Source organism: Hypanus sabinus, chromosome X1 (genome assembly GCF_030144855.1).
Source record: "Hypanus sabinus isolate sHypSab1 chromosome X1, sHypSab1.hap1, whole genome shotgun sequence".
NCBI classification, from domain to species: Eukaryota; Metazoa; Chordata; class Chondrichthyes; order Myliobatiformes; family Dasyatidae; genus Hypanus; species Hypanus sabinus.
This window is the reverse complement of record NC_082738.1, coordinates 42,292,985-42,311,731: the sequence shown is the minus strand read 5'-3', so window position 1 is coordinate 42,311,731 and position 18,747 is coordinate 42,292,985. Positions and strand designations below refer to the sequence as shown.

At 42.5% G+C, this 18,747-nt stretch overlaps 1 protein-coding gene across 1 annotated transcript in view; it reads left to right on the top strand.

Moving 5' to 3' along the window:
• Positions 1–14,572: 14,572 nt before the first annotated feature.
• Positions 14,573–18,747, top strand: part of LOC132384866 (potassium voltage-gated channel subfamily H member 4-like) — a 217,383-nt gene continuing 213,208 nt past the window's right edge. Inside the window, exon 1 of the mRNA XM_059956468.1 lies at positions 14,573–14,648. Within this exon, the coding sequence (XP_059812451.1) occupies positions 14,573–14,648 (76 nt within the window). The remainder of the gene's footprint in view (positions 14,649–18,747) is intronic.

The following is an 18,747-nucleotide window of genomic DNA, read 5'->3' as shown; positions in this document are numbered from 1 at the left end:
GGTTTGTTCCAAGGGCACGCGTCAGACTATCCGGGTGACTGAGGATACCCTGTTCAGAGAGAGGTTACAGAGACTGCCCCTGCAAACATGAAAGACATGTGGCAGCATTTGTGTAAGTTGAAGGAAGCTGGGATCATCACCAAGTCCTGAAGCCCCTATACGTCCCCAATAGCAGTGGTCAGGAAGAAGAACGGGAAGGTACGGAGGTGAGTGGGCTATCAGACTCTGAACAGGCGTACCGTCCCTGACCAGTATACGGTCCCGAGGATTGAAGACGCGCTGGCCTGCCTGAGTGGTGTGAAGTGGCTCAGTGTGCTGGACTTGAGGAGTAGATATTACCGAATCTCCATGAGTGAGGCCGACAAAGAGAAGACGGCATTTATATGTCCCCCGGGATTCTTCCTGTTCAAAAGAATGCCCCAGGGTATATTGGGAGCCCCTGCAACCTTCCAGCAGGTCATGGAGAAGACGGTGGGGGATATGAACTTGCTTGAGGTGTTGGTGTACTTGGATGACCTCACAGTGTTTGGATCCACCTTGGAGGAACATGAAGTGAGGTGAATGAAGGTGCTGGGCTGCCTGAAAGCTGAAGGGTTAAAACTTTCCCTAGACAAATGCCAGTTCTGCCAAACGTCTGTTGGCGGTGTTGGGCACATAGACTTATGGGGTGGAGTAGCTACAGATCCAGCTAAGATAGAGGCGGTGACCACTTGGCCAAGACCACAGACTGTCAGCGCTCTGCACTCATTCCTCGGGTTCTGGGGTTACTATCGGAGGTTTGTGAAGGACTACTCAAGAGTGAGTCACCGTTGAATCAGTTACTGTGCAGTTACCCTCCCTTGGGGAAGAAAGGGAGGGGGAGAAAAGGCCAGGAGGGTGGAAAATACCTTAGCCCGTCGGAGCCCTTTGGACTGGGGTAGGATGCAAAATGTCAAGAGGCCTTTCAGTCGCTGACGGAGCTGCTGACCCAGGTGCCAGTGCTGGCTTTTGCAGACCCCCGATTGCCGTATGTACTGCACACAGATGCCAACCAAGAGGGCTCAGCGAGATGATCCGGGCATCAGTACCTTTCGGGCGGCAGTCGAAAAGGGAGACATGGCTCAGGCAGAGAAGATGAAACGGGGGGGGGGGGGGGGTGACTCCATTACTGAGAGAATGGCCTCGGTTGGAGTAGAGGAACCAGATCCCATACCGGGTCACCTCACCCTCAGACTGACCTCGGCGTTCCCGCTGGTTCTGCCTGAGAAGTATCGGAGGATTGTGTAGAAGTCACTTCATGATGATTCTGGACATTTGGGGGTGGAGAAGACCCATGACTTGCTAGTGGCCCCGAATGAAGTTGAAGGTCAAAGAATATGCAAGTCATCCATTTGATGCGTACGGCAGAAGACATTGCCTAAGCAGGCAGCTCCCTTGCCCCACTTGCAGAGTGCAGCTTAGTCATCACAGACAACTACACCAGATATACACGGGCTTTTCCTACCAAGGACCAGAGGGTGTCCACGGTGGCCAAAGTGTTATGGGAGAAGTATTACATTTACTGTGGCCTTCCCAGCTGGATACATAGTGGCCAGGGATGGGATTTCAAGAGCAGACTCATCCATGAGTTACCAGCCATGCTTAGAGTTGAGAAGTCAAGGACCACGCCCTATCACCCACAGGGTGATCCCCAACCCAAGAGGCTTAATCAGACCTTGCTAGACATGCTCGAGACCCAGGAGATCATCGATTAGAGCAGGTGGAGTCAACAAATTGGACATCTGGTTCACAGTTACAACCCTACTCAAAATGGAGCTACTGGGAACTCGCCATATTATCTGACGTTTGGGCATGAGGTGAGGTTGCCCATTGACCTTTGTTTTGTGGCTGATGAGGGTGACCTATCACTAAAGACTTATCTGAAGTATGTGTCTGACATGAGGAAGGAGCTGAAAAGGGCTTATGGATTGGCTGGGGTTGTGGCTGCTAAGCAGAATCAAGGAAATAAGTGGAGGTGTGATCAAAAGGTGAGGTTCTCCCAACTCTTATTGGGAGACCAGGTCCTCATAAGGAATTTAGGGCTATCTGGGAAACATAAGTTGGCAGATCACTGGGCAGTTAAGCCCTTTGTGGTGGAGAGTCAGATGCCAAACCTACCAGTTTTCCGGGTGAAACCAGAAGATGGGAATGGGCCTGTCAGGATTCTCCATCAGAACCACCTGTTACCCCTGGGACAAGAGGTGCAGGTAGACCCAGAGCCCGAATTGGACCCTACACCTAGTAAGAGGACTCTGCGGAAACACGGGGCGACTGCAGGGCCCACAGCAGGTGAGATTAGGCTGGCCCCCACCCCTGAGAGGGATACTGCTTCGGAGGATGAGGACCTGGATACGTGGTATATGCTGCTTTTCGCTAACTCCCCATTGATTGAGGAAGAGACTCCCAACCCTTCTCCTGCTGAGTCAGGTGAAATTGGGGGGAATTATCTGTTGACAGCCAAACTTGCAGGAGGGCCCTGCAAGGGATGAAGCGGGGCTTGTCCAGGGGACCGAGGGGTCCGGGTTGCAGATGGGCATGAGTAATAGGTCAGGGGAGGCCTCACCAGGTAGACCCAGTATCCCCAGTAGTGTCTGAACCTAAAGAATTTGGTGAGGAGGTATGGAGGTCTCAGAGAATTCAGAGAGCACCGGATAGGCTGGCCTACATAGCACCAGGAAAACAGAGTGTGACCCCTACCATTTTGGGGAGATACATCCCTTGCGCACCTGGATTGTACTTTGTGTTTTGCAGAAAGGGTTGGTGAATTATTTCAACGTCATGAGGACATGACTAAATTTGGTGGGGGGAGAGTGTAACACGCTGTAATGTTTCACTGCTAATGTAATGGTTTCTCTGTAGCAGCGATGTTTGGGTTATGAGTAGAGATAATGGGGTTTGGAATGTGTGCTATCCAATGAGAGGCATTTTGTTCTTTTTTGTGAGTCTGGGAGCAGGGATTTCATGGACTTTTGTCAGGTAGAGAAGAAGAGAGGAGATGTGATTGTAAAGAGTTGGTAGACGACTGGACAGAGTGGACTCGGAGCGAGGGTCCGAAGGTCAGCGACGATCGGAGGATGTCGATGGGGGACAAATGGACGATTCTGTGAGCTCCAACGTGCACTTTAGACTATTTCATTAAAATGGGCCCTTTTATTTTTTATTTTCTTTACCAACCTATAGTCAGATTAAGATTTATAAAGTTCAATTGTTTAATTGCATATGGTGTACTGTCTGATATTTTGCAGCGCAGATTTGTAACCAGGCAACACATCACGCAGCATCCACACAAACAAGATTTCTCAGTTTGGCTAGGCCAAAGGCTGTCTTCCCCTAGACAAACGCATGCTGGCTGAACCTGAGGGTTACACTTGTAAACTCCTCAAATAATTCCAACAGGTTCATCAGGCAGGATTTTCCCACAAGGAAACCATGCTGACTTTATACTATCTTGTCCTGTGTCACCAAATACTCTATCACCTCATCCTTAACAATTGACTCTAACATCTTCCCAACTACTGAGGTCAGGCTGTTGGTCTATAATTTCCTTTCTGCTGCCTTCCTCCTTCCTTAAAGAGTGGAGTGACATTTGCAATTTTCCAGTCCTCTGGCACCATGCCAGAGTCCAATGATTTTTGAAAGATCATTTCTAATGCCACCACAATCTTTAACGCTACCTCGTTCAGAACCCCATGGTGCAGTTCCTCTGGTCTGGGTGACTTATGTACCCTTAGGTCTTTCAGCTTTTTGAGCACCTTCTCTCTCGTAATTGTAACTGCACCCACTACTCTTCCTTCACACACTACAATATCAGGCACATTGCTAGTGTCTTCCACAGTGAAGACTGATGCAAAATACTCATTTAGTTCATCTGCCATCTCCTTGTCCCCTGTTGTCATTTCTGCTGTCTTATTTTCTAGTAATCCTATATCCACTCTCATTTCTCTTTTATTTTTAACATACTTGAAAAGCTTCTTCTATCCACTTTGATATCACTTGCTAGCTTGCTTTCATATTTCATCTTCTCCCTCCTAATGATTTTTTTAGTTGCTGTCTGTAGGTTTTTAAAAACTTCCCAATTCTCTGTCTTCCCACTAATTTTTGCTTTGTTGTATGTCCTTTCTTTTGCTTTTACATTAGCTTTGACTTCCCTTTTCAGCCATGGTTGTACTATTTTACCATTTCAGTATTTCTTCATTTTTGGAATACACATCCTGCACCTTCCTCATTTTTCCCAGAAACAGGCTATTGCTGCTCTGCTGACATCCCTGCCAGCAGCTCCTTCCAATTTACTCTGGCCAAGTCCTCTCTCATCCCACTGTAATTTCCCTTACTCCACTGAAATACTGTTACATCAGACTTTACTTTCTCCCTATCAAATTTCAAGTTGAACTCAATCATTTTGTGATCACTGGTTCCTAAAGGTTCTTTTACCTTAAGCTCCCCAATCGCTTCCGGTTCATTACATAACACCCAATCCAGTATAGCTGATCCCCGAGTAGGGTCAATGACAAACTGCTCTAAAAAGCCATCTCGTAGGCATTCAACAAACTCACTCTCTTGAGATCCATTACCAACCTGATTTTCCACAATCGACCCACATGTTAATATCTCCCATGACTACCATAACATTGACTCGCCTTTTCTATTTCCTGTTATAACCTGTGGTCCACTACCCAGCTGCTGTTGGGACGCCTGCATATAACTGCCATCAACATCTTTTTACCCTCGCAGTTTCTTAACTCAACCCACAAGGATTCAATATCTTCCGGTCCTATGTTGCATCTTTCTACTGATTAGATGCCATTCTTTACTGGAGAGCTACACCACCACCTCTGCCCACACTCCTATCCCTCCAATATAACGTGTAACCTTGGACATACTGCTCCCACCTACAACCACCCTTCAGCCACGATTCAGTGACGGCCACAACATCATACCTGGCAATCTGTAAAAGTGCAGCAAGATCATCCACCTTATTCCTTATACTACTCGCATTTAGATACAACACCTTGAGTAGCGTAATTGCTATCCTTTCTGATTCTGCATCCTTAACATTTTGATACTCAGCCTGTTGCCTACAACTATGTCCCATCACCTGCCTGCCCTTCCTGACAGTCTGACTGTACGCTGTCTTTACTTTTTTACCATCCATCCTATCCTGAGTCCCTTCACTCCAATCCCCACCACCCCCCCCCCAAGTTAGTTTAAACCCTCCTCAACAGCTCTAACAAACCTGCCCGCGAGAATATTGGTCCCCTTTGGGTTCAGGTGCAACCTGTCCCTTTTGAACAGGTCATACCTCCCCCAGAAGAGATCCCAATGATCCAAGAACCTGAAGCCCTGCCCCCTGCACCAGCTTCTCAGCCACACATTTATCTACTAAATCATCCTGTTTCTACCCTCATTGGCGCGTGGCACAGGCAGCAATCCAGAAATTACCACTGGGCTGTCCTACTTCTCAGCTTGCTACCTCGCTCTCTAAATTCTCTTTTCAGGACCTCTTTGCTTTTCCTTCCTATGTCATTGGCTGCTCTCCCTCCCCCTTCAAAATCCTGTGGACTTGATCTGAAACATCCTTGACCCTGGTACCTGGGAGGCAACATACCATCTGGGTGTCCCGTTCACATCCACAGAATCTCCTGTCTGTTCCCCTCACTATTGAGTCCCCTATCACCACCACTCCCCTTCTGTACCACGTCCAGACGTACAGTGGAAAGCATCCTGACTGGTTACATCACAGCCTGGTATAGAGGGTCCAGTTCGCAGGAAGCGTTAGAGTGCTGTAGACTCAGCCAACTCCAACAAGGGCACAATCCTCTTCACCATCAGGGGCACCTTCAGGAGGCTGTGCCGCAGGAAGGTGGCATCTTTTATTAAGGACCCTCACCATCCACAATATGCCCTCTTCTCTTCACTAGAGAGGAAACATAGGAGCATAAAGACCCACATACTTCCCATCCACCATCAGATTTCTCAACAGTCCATGAACACTACCTCATTATTCCTTTATTTTACACTATTTATTTATTTTGTAATTTATAGTAATTTGATGTCTCTGAACTGTACTGCCGCCACAAGATGACAAGTTTCATGTCATATAAGTATGTGATAATAAAACGATTCTGATTCTAATTTGTCCTGCTTCCCTGATGGCTTCATTTGGGTCCTTTTCTACACTAGATGGCAGCCTATTCCATGTATTAATCTCTCTGAAGGCATGCCTGAAGTACACCTCAGATGCTGAATCAGCTCTGTGTTTGTTCCACACTGAAAATTGAATTGCTTAGGAAATGGCTGTGGTCCAGCTTCTGTTGGGTGAAATGGCCCTGAATCATGTTTGGGTATTGACATGAACTAGACCTATAGGGGCAGACTCATTTAACCATGGAGCGCAGCCAGCAAACTAGTTGTAGATTTAGTCATCCACCTCCGACAGATCTAGTTGCAGCGAGGTTTATGGAGTACAAGTATCACTTCCTTAAATAATTCAGTGGTTTGACTTCTAACCTTGCATATACAGTGTATTTGTACTTGAAGTGCTGCCAATTATCATATACTCCTGTTCCTTATCTAAATATATAATTTCACTGCACAGAAATTATTTTGCAGCAATTATAAACACTGCGTTAATGGAAAGTTCTCAAAACTGCGTATTACCAGTGATCAGATTGTGACACTGTTTGCAGTGCGTGGGGCAATGGGAGAAGTGGTCAGGCTGAAAGTGACATTTGGGTAACCAAGTTATGTAAGATAAGGGGAGGGGGAGAAGGTAACAGCAAACAGCGGGTTAGAGTGGAAAAGGAGACTAAAAGAAATAATTAAAAGCAATCCCAAACCAATACTTTCAGTTTGGATGTTAGGCTTGGTTATCGCAGTAAATGTGTTCATTTTTTGATCAGTATCTCAGTTGAAGAAGACTTGCTTCCACATCAGTTATATGGGTTCTGCAGCAGACGGCGAGGTGTCTGTGGGATCTGCAGATTCTGCCTTGGAGGAGTGGGGGGATTAGGAGGCCTGTGCTGGGTTGGGTGGGAAGTGAGAGATGCGTGATCTCTATTAACACTGGGAGGTTACCTTACACCAGTTAACACACTGACTTGATAGAGTGAAGATTTAGTCTAAAGGAAGGAGTGTCATTGGTGTTGGAGTCCAGGTCCTGCTGGGTGATCTTCAATGTGTGCTCACACACACACATACACACACACTTTTACACAGACACAGGCAAACACATACCGACACACACATATACACAGACACACACACACACACTAACACACAAATGCACAGATACTTACAAACACACACAAAAAATACATAGATGCTCACAGACCCACACACTCAAATACACAGACACTCAGAAACACACACACACCCTCTCTCTCTCTCTCTCTCTCTCTCACACACACACACAGACACACACACACACACACACACACACACACACACACACACACACATCCTTTGACTCCCTCCTTCCCTCGGTCCCTCGACAGCCTAGCTCCCTAACCTCATTCTTGCCTCCACCCCACTTTCCTGCACCTTCCCTCCCACTTAATTTTGTAAAGCGCAATGAAATATAAATCTTTACACATGTGGTGAAGACAAATATAGCATTCGTAGTTGAATGTGATCAATTATTAATTGCCTCAAAAACAGTGAAGCGATCAAAATTTAAATACGGCTGCACTGAAAGAATCAGAGACTTTTGCTTGACACTTTGACTAAGTCTTGGCATCTTTAAGATGGTGCAATAATTAAGTTGGTTTAAACTGAGTGATGATTCACAGATTTCTGCAGCCTGGAGAAGATGCATTTTCATGTCTACTTGGAGTATAAGAAGTTGCAAACTGGGCAATATGACAGACAGGTCCTGGATTTCTAACCCTATGCACCTGCTTTGTAGATACCTAGTGAGGACAGAGGATATGTGGTGTAGAGGGGGTAGAAAGGGTGCCACAGTAGTGTAGTGGTTAGCATAATGCTACTGCAGCTACAGCAACCTGGGTACAATTCTGCTGCAGTCTGTAAGGAGTCTGTACATTCTCCCTGTCACCACGTGGTCACATGGGTGTAATTGGGCGGTGCGGGCTCATTGGGCCAGAAGGACCTGTTACCATGCTGTATCTCTAAATGTAAAAAATTAAAATCTAAAGGTGGGGGCTGCTAATTGATGTAGTTTTTCATGTAGTTATTACCAAGCCACAGATTCTTGAAGAATTTTCAGATTGACTGCTTCTGCGCTGCAGTTAAGAGTAATACAACGTGGAAATAGGCTCTTCGGCCCAATACATTCATGTCAACTAGCATACCCATCTAAACTAAACTAATGACTCTGAGATGCCTATTCACCAGCATGCTGGAGCCCCTCAGTGAGTGCTGGTTGGTAGAGGGAGTGAATTGCAACAGTTCCCTCTTTGGAATAAAATATTTGGCATTGGTTTATTATTGTCACCTGTAACAAGATGCATTGAAAAGCCTGTCTTACATACTGTTCATGCAGATCAAATATTACACAGAGTATTGAGCTAGAAGAAGTTAAAATAATAACAATGCAGAATAGAGTGAGAAAGCTACTGAAAGCGTGCAGAGCAGGTAAATGATAAAGTGCAAGATCATAACAAGGTAGCTTGAGAAGCTAAGAGTCCATCTTATCATACAGTCAAGAGTCTGATAACTGTGGGATAGAAACTGAACTTGAACGTGGTTTGATATAAGTAAATTAAACTTTACAAATGAGTGGGTCAGAAACAGGGCACACTTACATCCTCCAAAGTTTCTGCACTACAATTCTCCTTTTCAATCTAGCACTTCATTTATATCTTTTATGATTTGCAAACTGATTCTGTTTGCTGCCTCTCCATCAAATTCATGCAGGGATCATATATAGATTGCACTTAGGGACTCGGGTCGAAGATATTCTCTTGGTCGTGTCTTTTTCTAATTAGGGCTGTTAGAACTTCTAATTAGAGCTCATGGTGTGGGAGGTAACATGTTGCCATGGATAGAAAATTGGCAGACTGACAAGAAAGAGAAAGGAGGCATAAAAGGGTCTCCTTTCCTGGCTGGCAAGCTGTAAGGAGTGGTGTGCCACATGACATGGTGCCAGAGTCTAATTTTTTAATAATTTATGTAAATGACTTGGATGAAGGTACGAAAGGTATTGTTCCTAGATTCGCAGAGGAGAGGAAGTTGGGTAGGAAAATAAAATGTGAAAAGTACAAGGAGGTACAGAGAGTGGGTAGCAATCTGAGTATAATGAGGAAATGTGAAATTGTCTATTAGATTAGAAAATAATAATGAAGCAAAATATCCAAAATAATGGAAGATTTGCAGAGCTCAGAGATGCAAATAATCTGAGTGTCCCAGTGTATGGTTCCCAGAAGGCAGGTGTATAGGTAAATACAGAAAGTCTTTAGAAAATATAACATAGAACACTATAACACAGTAAAGAATCTTCAGCCCACGATGTTGTGCCAACATTTTAACCCACTCCAAGATCAATCTAACCCTTCCCTCCTACGTAGCCCTCCATTTTTCTTTCATCCATCAGCCTAAGTCTCTTAAATACCCTTAACATATCTGTCTCTACCACCACTCCTAGCAGTGTGTTGCATGCATCCAAAACCCTCTGTGTAAAATACCTGCCTCTGATATTCCCACTATGTTTTCCTCCAAACATTTTAGAGTTATGCCTCTCCTATTAGCCACTTCCTCCCTGGGAAGAAGTCTGGCTGTCCGTTCTATCTATGCCTCTTGTCATAACAAGTCAACACTCACCCTTCTACTCTCCAAAGAGAAAATCTCTAGCTCACTCAACCTATCCTCATAAGACATGCTCTCTAATCCAGGCATCATCTTGGTGAACCTCCTCTGCACTCTCGCGAAAGCTTCCACATCCTTCCTATAATGAGGCAACCAGAACTGAACACAATACTCCACGTGTGTTCTAATCAGAGTTTAAAAGAGCTGCAACATTACCTGATGAACAATGTTTAATGAGTGGAACTAGTTTAGAGCAGGATAACTGGACCAGTACCTGGACTTGGGTAGGTTGTCGTTTGAGGAAAGGTTGGATAGGCTGAGTTTGAATTCACTGAAGTTCAGAAGAGTGGAGACTATGTGATTAAAACATACAAAATCCTCAGAAGGGCCTTGCTAGGGTAGAAATAGAGAAGATTATTCACCTTGCTGGAGAATCCAGAAATCAAAGGCTTGTTCAAAAACTATTGCTGCCTAATTATTACTTTTTTTCACAGAGGGTCATAAGTGAAAACCCTCTTTCATGGTTGGCAAGAAAAGTGGAGCTTAAAAAAATTTAAGACAGCAGTTATTGGTTGCTTGACAAGTCAAGGGGTGAAAGGTTAAGTTAAAGGTTTGCAAGAAAAGATTTTTATTAATGTTAATCAACTGACTCATTCTTAGGTATAAATTCATTACAACTGAACATTCTGCAGTGTTACCATAGAAAATTCTGATATCCATTCTAAAGAAGAAAATAGCAACAACTGAAAACATCGCTATGCTCTGAACTATTAGGGGCTTGTGGTGATTGATGTGTCTGGAAGACTAAGCTGAATTCTTTGATTTCAATACTTATTGATTTAGGGCACCTAATCATAAGGAATATTGGTGTTAAGGAAATAAACTAGAAACAGCTGTTTGCTAATTTAGCTAAAATTTTACCTGTCACACACTCAATGAGCTTAGCATGGTCTATCACCTTCAACAGCAAGCCACCACACCTTTCCTTACAGCATTCCAAAGAGACCATTTCTCCCACCATTCCTTGATTCAAAATCTATCAGCATCCACCCACTCTCCTTTTCACACTTGCTGCCCTTTCACCTCTTTCTACCATTCAAGGACACAAACAATCCTTCCAGACAAAGTGGTGATTCAGTTGTATTTCTTCCAACTGAGGCATTGGTGCTAACAATCAGCATTGCTGTTTCTTTCCTGAATTTTATACATCCCAAAGACACACAGGTTGGTGGGTTAATTGGACTGTTAATTGCCTCCCAGTGTATAGCTGAGCGGCAGGTTACAGGGAGAATGGACGGGAATTTGGGGAGAATAAAATGAGCTTAGTGTAGAGAAGTACAAATGGGGCTTAATGCCTGGTGTGGACAGAGGTCCTTTCTACAATGCTGTGACTCTTTAAACTGCATAGCTCTATTTCCTTTGGAGTTTAGAAGAATGAGATGTGACCTCATTGAAACATGAAGAATTCCTGTAGACGTGGATGGGTTCCAGAAGGCCATCGCCCACACTTGAGTGAGGAGCAGCACACTCAGAGTAAAGGTTCATAGCCCTTTATAGGACTAAAGTGAAGAGAACTTTCTTCACTAAGGAAATTTTAAATACTTGGATATCACAACAAATGGGTATCTATGATTACTCGGTGAAAATATTTATGACAAAGATTAACAGCTTCTTGGATTCTTAAATCTGGTGACATTAATTTCAAGTTTTTTGTCATACTGCCAAATGAGATTAGACAATATTCCTCTGGACCAAGGTGCACAACACAGTACATATAACTCACACACATAAAGTGATATTACCACAAATGCATGAACACACAATAAAGTGCATACATAATATAGGTTAAGAAATAAACAGTATAACACTACTGGCACTTCATACACGATGAGACCTGGGTGGTGGCAGGGAGTTCAGTAGACTCATGGCCTGGGGAAACTGTTACCCATCCTAACAGTTCTTGTCCTATTGCTACTGCATCTTCTGCCTGATGGTAAGGTGTCAAAGAGATTGTTGCACAGATGGGAAGGATCATTGATAAGGGCCCTACACATGCTGCACTCTAGATAAATATCTCTAATGGAAGGAAGAGAGAGCCTGATGCACAAAGCTAGAATGGAAGTACCTGTATAAGATTGCCCCAGTAATACTGAATCACTCAAGAGGGAAATGCACTAACCTTGTTCCTATATCTCATAGTTCATGTTCACAGCCATTTTGCTGAGGGACAAACTCAGAAGGAGTAACAATCACATTTATGTGGCAAAGCATACACTGAAGAATGTATAACTACTTTACTAAGGGAATTATGGAACTTAGAATGGCGTTCATGACACTTACATTAATAGATTAAAATGAGGAGAAAATCAGAAATATTTGCAGAAAAATGTAGAGAAAGTTGTAATATTTGGAAGCGTAAACTGCAATTGCAATTGTCAATGATCATTAGTAACAGACACTGATGAGGTGTAGTATTGTTAGAGAAGTTGCAAGTGGGATTCAAAAAAATAACAAGAACCTTACTAATTAATTGCAGCACAAGCATTTTCTGAAGCAGGGTTGTTAAACGTATGAGACAGTGTGCAAAAAATATCCTTTATATTGTGTTTCTTCACCATCTAAAGTCAGTGCAAACCACAAGTTTGAAGTAGAGAGCATCCGAAAAGATGACTTATTTAAGGCTTGGATGCATTGCTCATCATGGGCTGAAGTAAGGATAGATGGTAAAGGTGGCAGAAGAAGGTGAGCCAGATAAGAAGCAAAAATCTCCCACACAAGGATGAAAGAATATTGTGCAGTAGGTTTGGTTGGATTGAATGGCTGAGGAAATTGGAACTAGGAGTGTACATAAATAAAAACATAATTATGTGTCAGTTTGATAATATTACTCCCAATACCTGCATCTGTATCAAATGAAGGTCATCTTTATGAAAATAATATAAAACAACACATTTTGTGTTGTCATTGTCAAAACTACCACCTCATCGATAAGAGCAATATTCTGCAAGTAACTATAATTGCTTCTGTGAAATACTTGTCTTGATCTTCTTTTGCAACAGGATTGTTAGCATTTTTGGAGTTATCTGATACAATAGTCTGTCCATATCCTTAACTGATTGCTGCACAGGAAAGGTTTCTATAGAAGCTTTTTACCCAGTACTTGCCTGAATGAAAAGTTCTTTCATTAATTGGAAACCCAGCTAATTTGGCATGTACAAAATGTTCCCAAATTGCCAAAAAAATTCTCTTTAAAAAAGTGAAAAAAAATCCATTTCACAACCCCTGAGAACCCAGTCCAGTCCAGTCCAGCTCCGGTCCAATCCAACATCCTTAATTCACTGAACAAATCAGTATTCTTTCTTTCCATAGCAATAGTTTGCAATATTCCATAGAAGATCAGGAATGATCTATAATTAATTAAAATTCCTGTCCTCAAATACAAACCAAAAGAAAATTTGAATGTGATTGTGGAAGTCCTGCAGGAATGATTGCATGTTTGAGAGTGGCTAATGGAAATACAGACTTCCTTTAACAGGACCCACATTTATGTTAGGAGATGACAGGCAGATAGATACTAAGTGACAAATCAGAAACTAAAGTTGACCATGCAGACATTCAGTCATTCAATGGCAGGGCTGATACTCAGCCTCAGCTCAGCTTTCCCATAAAGCAATCATATCCCTCAGTATCCAGGTACCTCTTCATCTCCTTCTTGAATATGCAGAAGATCTGATCATCTACAGGTCTTTGAGTGGAGAATTCCAAAATTTTGTACAAAGCCATTTCTCCTCAGCCCAACCTTAAATAACCCATCCCTTTGTATCAAACAACTGCCTGTCATCCCCTTTGTAAATCTTATATCTCTGAATGTGGTTGCTTCCCATCCTCCTGAACTCCAATAACCCAACTTTTCCAGATAGTCGAAAAGCCCTTTGCTTTTTAGACAACACTGCTTACTTGACTTTCATCATAATCAAACCATAATACCCAACTTCTTAGACTGACCCTTGTTTTTAATTTATTTGCGGAGGGAGAATCAAAGTAGGCATCAACTCGTTGCCTTGAAGCTTTCAATAGTTAGAAAATATTGTTGCCTATACCTTCTCTCCGGTAGTCATTAATCACCGTTCTGCCCCCTTGTTAACAAACTTTCTGTCCTTATATGTTCTTACATACAATTCCCTTTCTCAAAGCAAAACGGTACATTCACTCACTCAACACTTTTAATGCGAATTCCACTAGCCTTTGAAAAATAACATTCAGCGTTAAGAAACTTAAAAAATGTCCTTTGCCTGAAAATAAATCTCCTTTGATTTTCTTTAATATTTCTCTTCATACATTAAGTGTGGAAAGACTGGGGAAAGGAAGGGGAGGGGAAACGGCTCCGAATGGTGCAGCGTACCCCCAATAGGAGACGTGGTAGCATAGTCCCCAATGAGTCACATTGCCACCGTGCGATGTGTGTGCTTCGGGACTGCTGGAAGGAGTGCGAAAGGTTGCAGTTCTCTGATGGACCGAGACAAGTACTTCGTAGGCGATGCAGCTGTGACAGATGGATACTAGGAGCGCTTTAAATTGTTACGCCGAGGGGCAACAAATGATTAACTGCAACGGTGGATGTGGAAGAGCATGTGATGTGGTCCCACAGATGCACTGAGAGAGCTGTGCCCAGAAGACTGCGATAGCTTACCGCGCGGATCCACGGAAAGTTAGGCTGCCGATTCTGGCGAACTTCGCTCGCTTACAATGGCTTAGTTTTAAAGTGAAGAACTGCCATCACCGAGGGGGAAAAATGCCTATTATGAAAGGCTTGTTGGCGCCTCAGAATACCTTTTTGGACACCATAGCAACGCGGTTTGATGGAACACGTAAGTGCGAGATAGAAGCAAAAGGATTGTCCATCTTTGCGCTGTTTTGGGTATTAGTTTAACTTCGTAAAATGCAATGGAATTATCCCGACTGTGTAGCGAGGGGGTGGGGGGGGGGGACTCGAGAACGGTCCTCGTTTCCCAGGTTTTATTCCGTTCTTTGCTTGAAGTTTCGGGTGTTCATGTACATTAGGGTATCTGGTAACATGCAAATAGTATTATTTCAGATGGAATCTCGACTCTGTGTGTGTGTGTGTGTGTGTGTGTGTGTGTGTGTGTGTGTGTGTGTGTGTGTATGTGTATCTAAAATAACACACTGTCCTCAGAAAATGGAAAAAAAAATAAACTGTCTTTGTTTGTTAGTTGTTTTGCTCCCCGGGGAAGCAAGAGTACGGTAAACATCTCAAAGGTCTGGGCTCTGGGAGCGTGCGTTTCCTAAGTTACATTTTCAAGGGATCTTTCGCATTTAATCAAAACAAAACACCGGATAATTACAATCCCATCCCCCACAAAATATCACAGAATACTTAATGGGAGTGTTGGATTGAATCAATTATATCTCCCCACCACTAAGGATCTCCCCAACGGAGCTGCCAGTCGGGTGTGAGGGTCGAGGGAAGGCTGGCGTGTGAACAGGTAACTCCGTTCTTCACCAAGCCTTTCCTTGAGTTTGATCTTGCATCTTCAATCCACTATGGAGAGTTGAGCTATTTTTCAGTACCATGGACAACATAAACTCCTTAAAAGGCATACAGAAGACCTGCACCGTTTAAGCGCACACAAATAGCTTAATTAACTGTAATTCTCTATCTTAAATTACTCTCTCTATTTGCAAGAGTTGTGTTCCATATCCTCTTAATCTTATTTTAACACAATTAACCGCAACTCTCATTTTTACACAAGCATAATGAAAATTGCAATGACTCAAAAACTCCAATTAAAATCACTAAAACTAACAAGACCCTAGTCGTGTTAATATACAATAGTACAAAGAAGATATCAAAGATTATAACATGGTTACAATAAAAGGCGCATAACGTTTTTTTTATTTCCCACATGACGAAATTTTGTGGTTCTACTCAGGACTTCTTGTACTTGAGAATATCGATGTTTGCATGGAAGAGTAAGACAGTGAGTGTTCCGAGCTGGTGAGGAAGTATTTAGCATAAATTAAATTTTACTCAGGCTTCAGACTGAATTAATTTATTTCCTCATTCCACGAAGGTTGACTCCAAATTAGGTTTTAGTTGTTGAGGGGGAGGCAGGGACGGGATGGGGGGGGGGGTGGTTGGTGTTGGGTCAGGGGAGCTTCCTCCAGAATCCATTTGGATTAGGGATTATTTTTAGGCAGATTCATGAACATTCTGGAAATGATAGGACGGAGGAGATCTTTTGCCTCATTATGTCTTATTTCTGTAGCTCATCTAATGGGTTCTCCTGGTATTCTTACTAAGAATTAACACATTGCTTTATTTCCCAGTTTTTCTCTCTCTCTTGACACTGGCTACATTTAGAATGTGGTTCTATTCATTTGAACTGCTCCTTGGGATCCACAAGGAGTGGGTTCAGGCTTTTTTTTAGGAACACCATTGCTAGCAAAGCGTCATTGACTTGATTTTACTGGCACAGCCATGTTATGATAACCAAGCATCTTGTAAATTAAATAACATGGTCTAGAATATTTTATAAACCAAGAATCCATTTCAAGTGCCATTTGGGAAGATCTTCGTGGCTTCAGAATTAATAGTAACACTATCATAGAATGGTTATACATGTGCTCATACCTATGTGTACTTATTTTTTTTTCCCTTGCATGTACTTAGTTAAACATCTGGAAAGAAAAATATGGAGCTCCATACAGGTAGGGGTGTGGGTGTATGCAGGAAGAGAGGGCTACCTGTTGGTCAATGTACTTTGGACAAAGGGCAAAGGTGTGGAATCAGGGAATGAATATGATCTAACTGAATAGTGCAAGCTAGAACTGATTGTAGATATCAGAAAGGGTAAGACAAGAGAACATACACCAATCTTCATAGAGGGATCAGAAGTGGAGAAAGAGAGCAATTTCAAGTTACTGGGTGTCAATATCACTGAGGATCTAATCTGGAGCAAACACATAATGCAGCTACAAAGAAGGTACAACAGCAGCTATATTTCATTAGGAGTATGAGGAGGTTTGGTTTTTCAGCAAAAACACTCGCAAACTTTTACAGATGTACCGTGGGGAGCTCTAACTGGCTGCATCACCGTCTGGAATGGGGTCGGGGGCTGGGGGGACTACTGCACAGAATTGAAATAAGCGGCAGAGGTTTGTAAACTTAGTCAGCACCATCATGGGCACTAGCCTCCATAGTATCCAGGACAACATCAAGGAATAATCCTTCAAAAAGGCGGCGTCCATCATTAAGGACCCCCTGCCCCCCATCATCCAGGTCATGTCTTGCTCTGATTGCGACCATCAGGAAGGAGGTACAGGAGCATGAAGACACATACTCAACAATTCAGGAGCTGCTTCTTCCCCTCTGTCATCCAATTTCTGAATAGGCATTGAACCCATGAACACTACTTCGCTACTTTTTATTTCTATTTTTGCATTACTTTCTTAATTTACCTATTTTAAATTCATATATACTTACTGTAATTCATAGTGTTTTTATATTAATATGCAGTGCTGCCACAAGGACAACACATTTCATGACATTTGCTAGTGATATTAAATCTGATTCTGAAATGTTCTTTATTTGGTCATTTTCAAAATAATGCTGAACTACACAACATGGTTTACTAAAGGTCCAATCACTGAGACAGGTTGGGTTCTTCAGCCATCTATTCAGTTACATTCTGAGAGTTTTTGAGTTCTTTTACTCACCAGTCAATGACAGGACACAGTAGTTAAATTATATGACCTGCACTGAAGTCATAAAGTACCATCCTTCATAGTCACTGAATAGTATGGTGCACCTTGATGTGGGTAAGTACTTATCTAAATATAGAGCTTGTAACAGCAGAGAAATAGATTAGAACTGGAATTAATTACATCAATGTATTTAAAGTCACTCTGGGCACACAGTCTTACCTTTATCATTGTGCATTGTATTCAGAAAGTTGACTTGGATAATTAGAACAGACAGACCCTAGAAAATTAATTAAAATATTATCAAATTGTCCTTTAAATTTCACTTACTGAATAGGTATGCTCTCCCATTTTGCAGTAGAATTTTCACAGGCTCTGAAAAGCGAAGTGTCAATTACGTGAGGCAATTTATCAAAAGAACAATAGGAGATCTTGTTAACATTTAACGTGAAAATAACCCAGATTAATCTGTCAATGTACTTCCCACTGCATCAAAATAAAGATTTTTTTATTGTTCATTCAGTGACCATTTCATAATTTAACTATTTACCTCAGAACTGATTCCCATACAATCCCATTACCTTTGATAGAAATAACTTGAACAAGATACACAGAAAGGTAGTCCAGACATAAATATAGCCAGTAGATTGGAAAGCAGATGATTGGCTTTTAACTTGCTAGTGTGGCATTTTCAGTACAGTACAGGTCCTGTGAACCACAGTGTTGTGCCAACCTTTGAAACCTATTCCAAGATCAATCTGGCCTTTCTGTCCCACATAGCCCTCCATTTTTCTTTCATCCAAGTGCCTATTTCGGAGTCTCGTAAATCCCCCTAATTATCTGCCTTTATCACCACCCCTGACTGCACATTCCATGCACTTACCACTTTGTGTAAAAGCAAACCTACCCAATCACACTTATAGGAACTACTGATTTACATTAAGCAATGGTTACCCTAAATCTCAAACTTCACCAACTTCCATTTCTTCACCTTGAAAATCCTCGATTTTAAATCCTAACCTATCAAGCCTATGCAATATTTTATAGTCCAAAATCCAATACATGGTCTCAGCTCTACACTCCCTTGTGTTCCTTCCTTTCCTTAACCCCAGCTCCATTCTGCTAACAGCACCACAGACCATCAGCACTGTTCCTTTGTTTCCCCAATATTCTCCATTTTATTATTCCTTAGCTATATATCCACATTTCTGTTAACTTCTCAATCTCCTACCACTTATAGTTTGC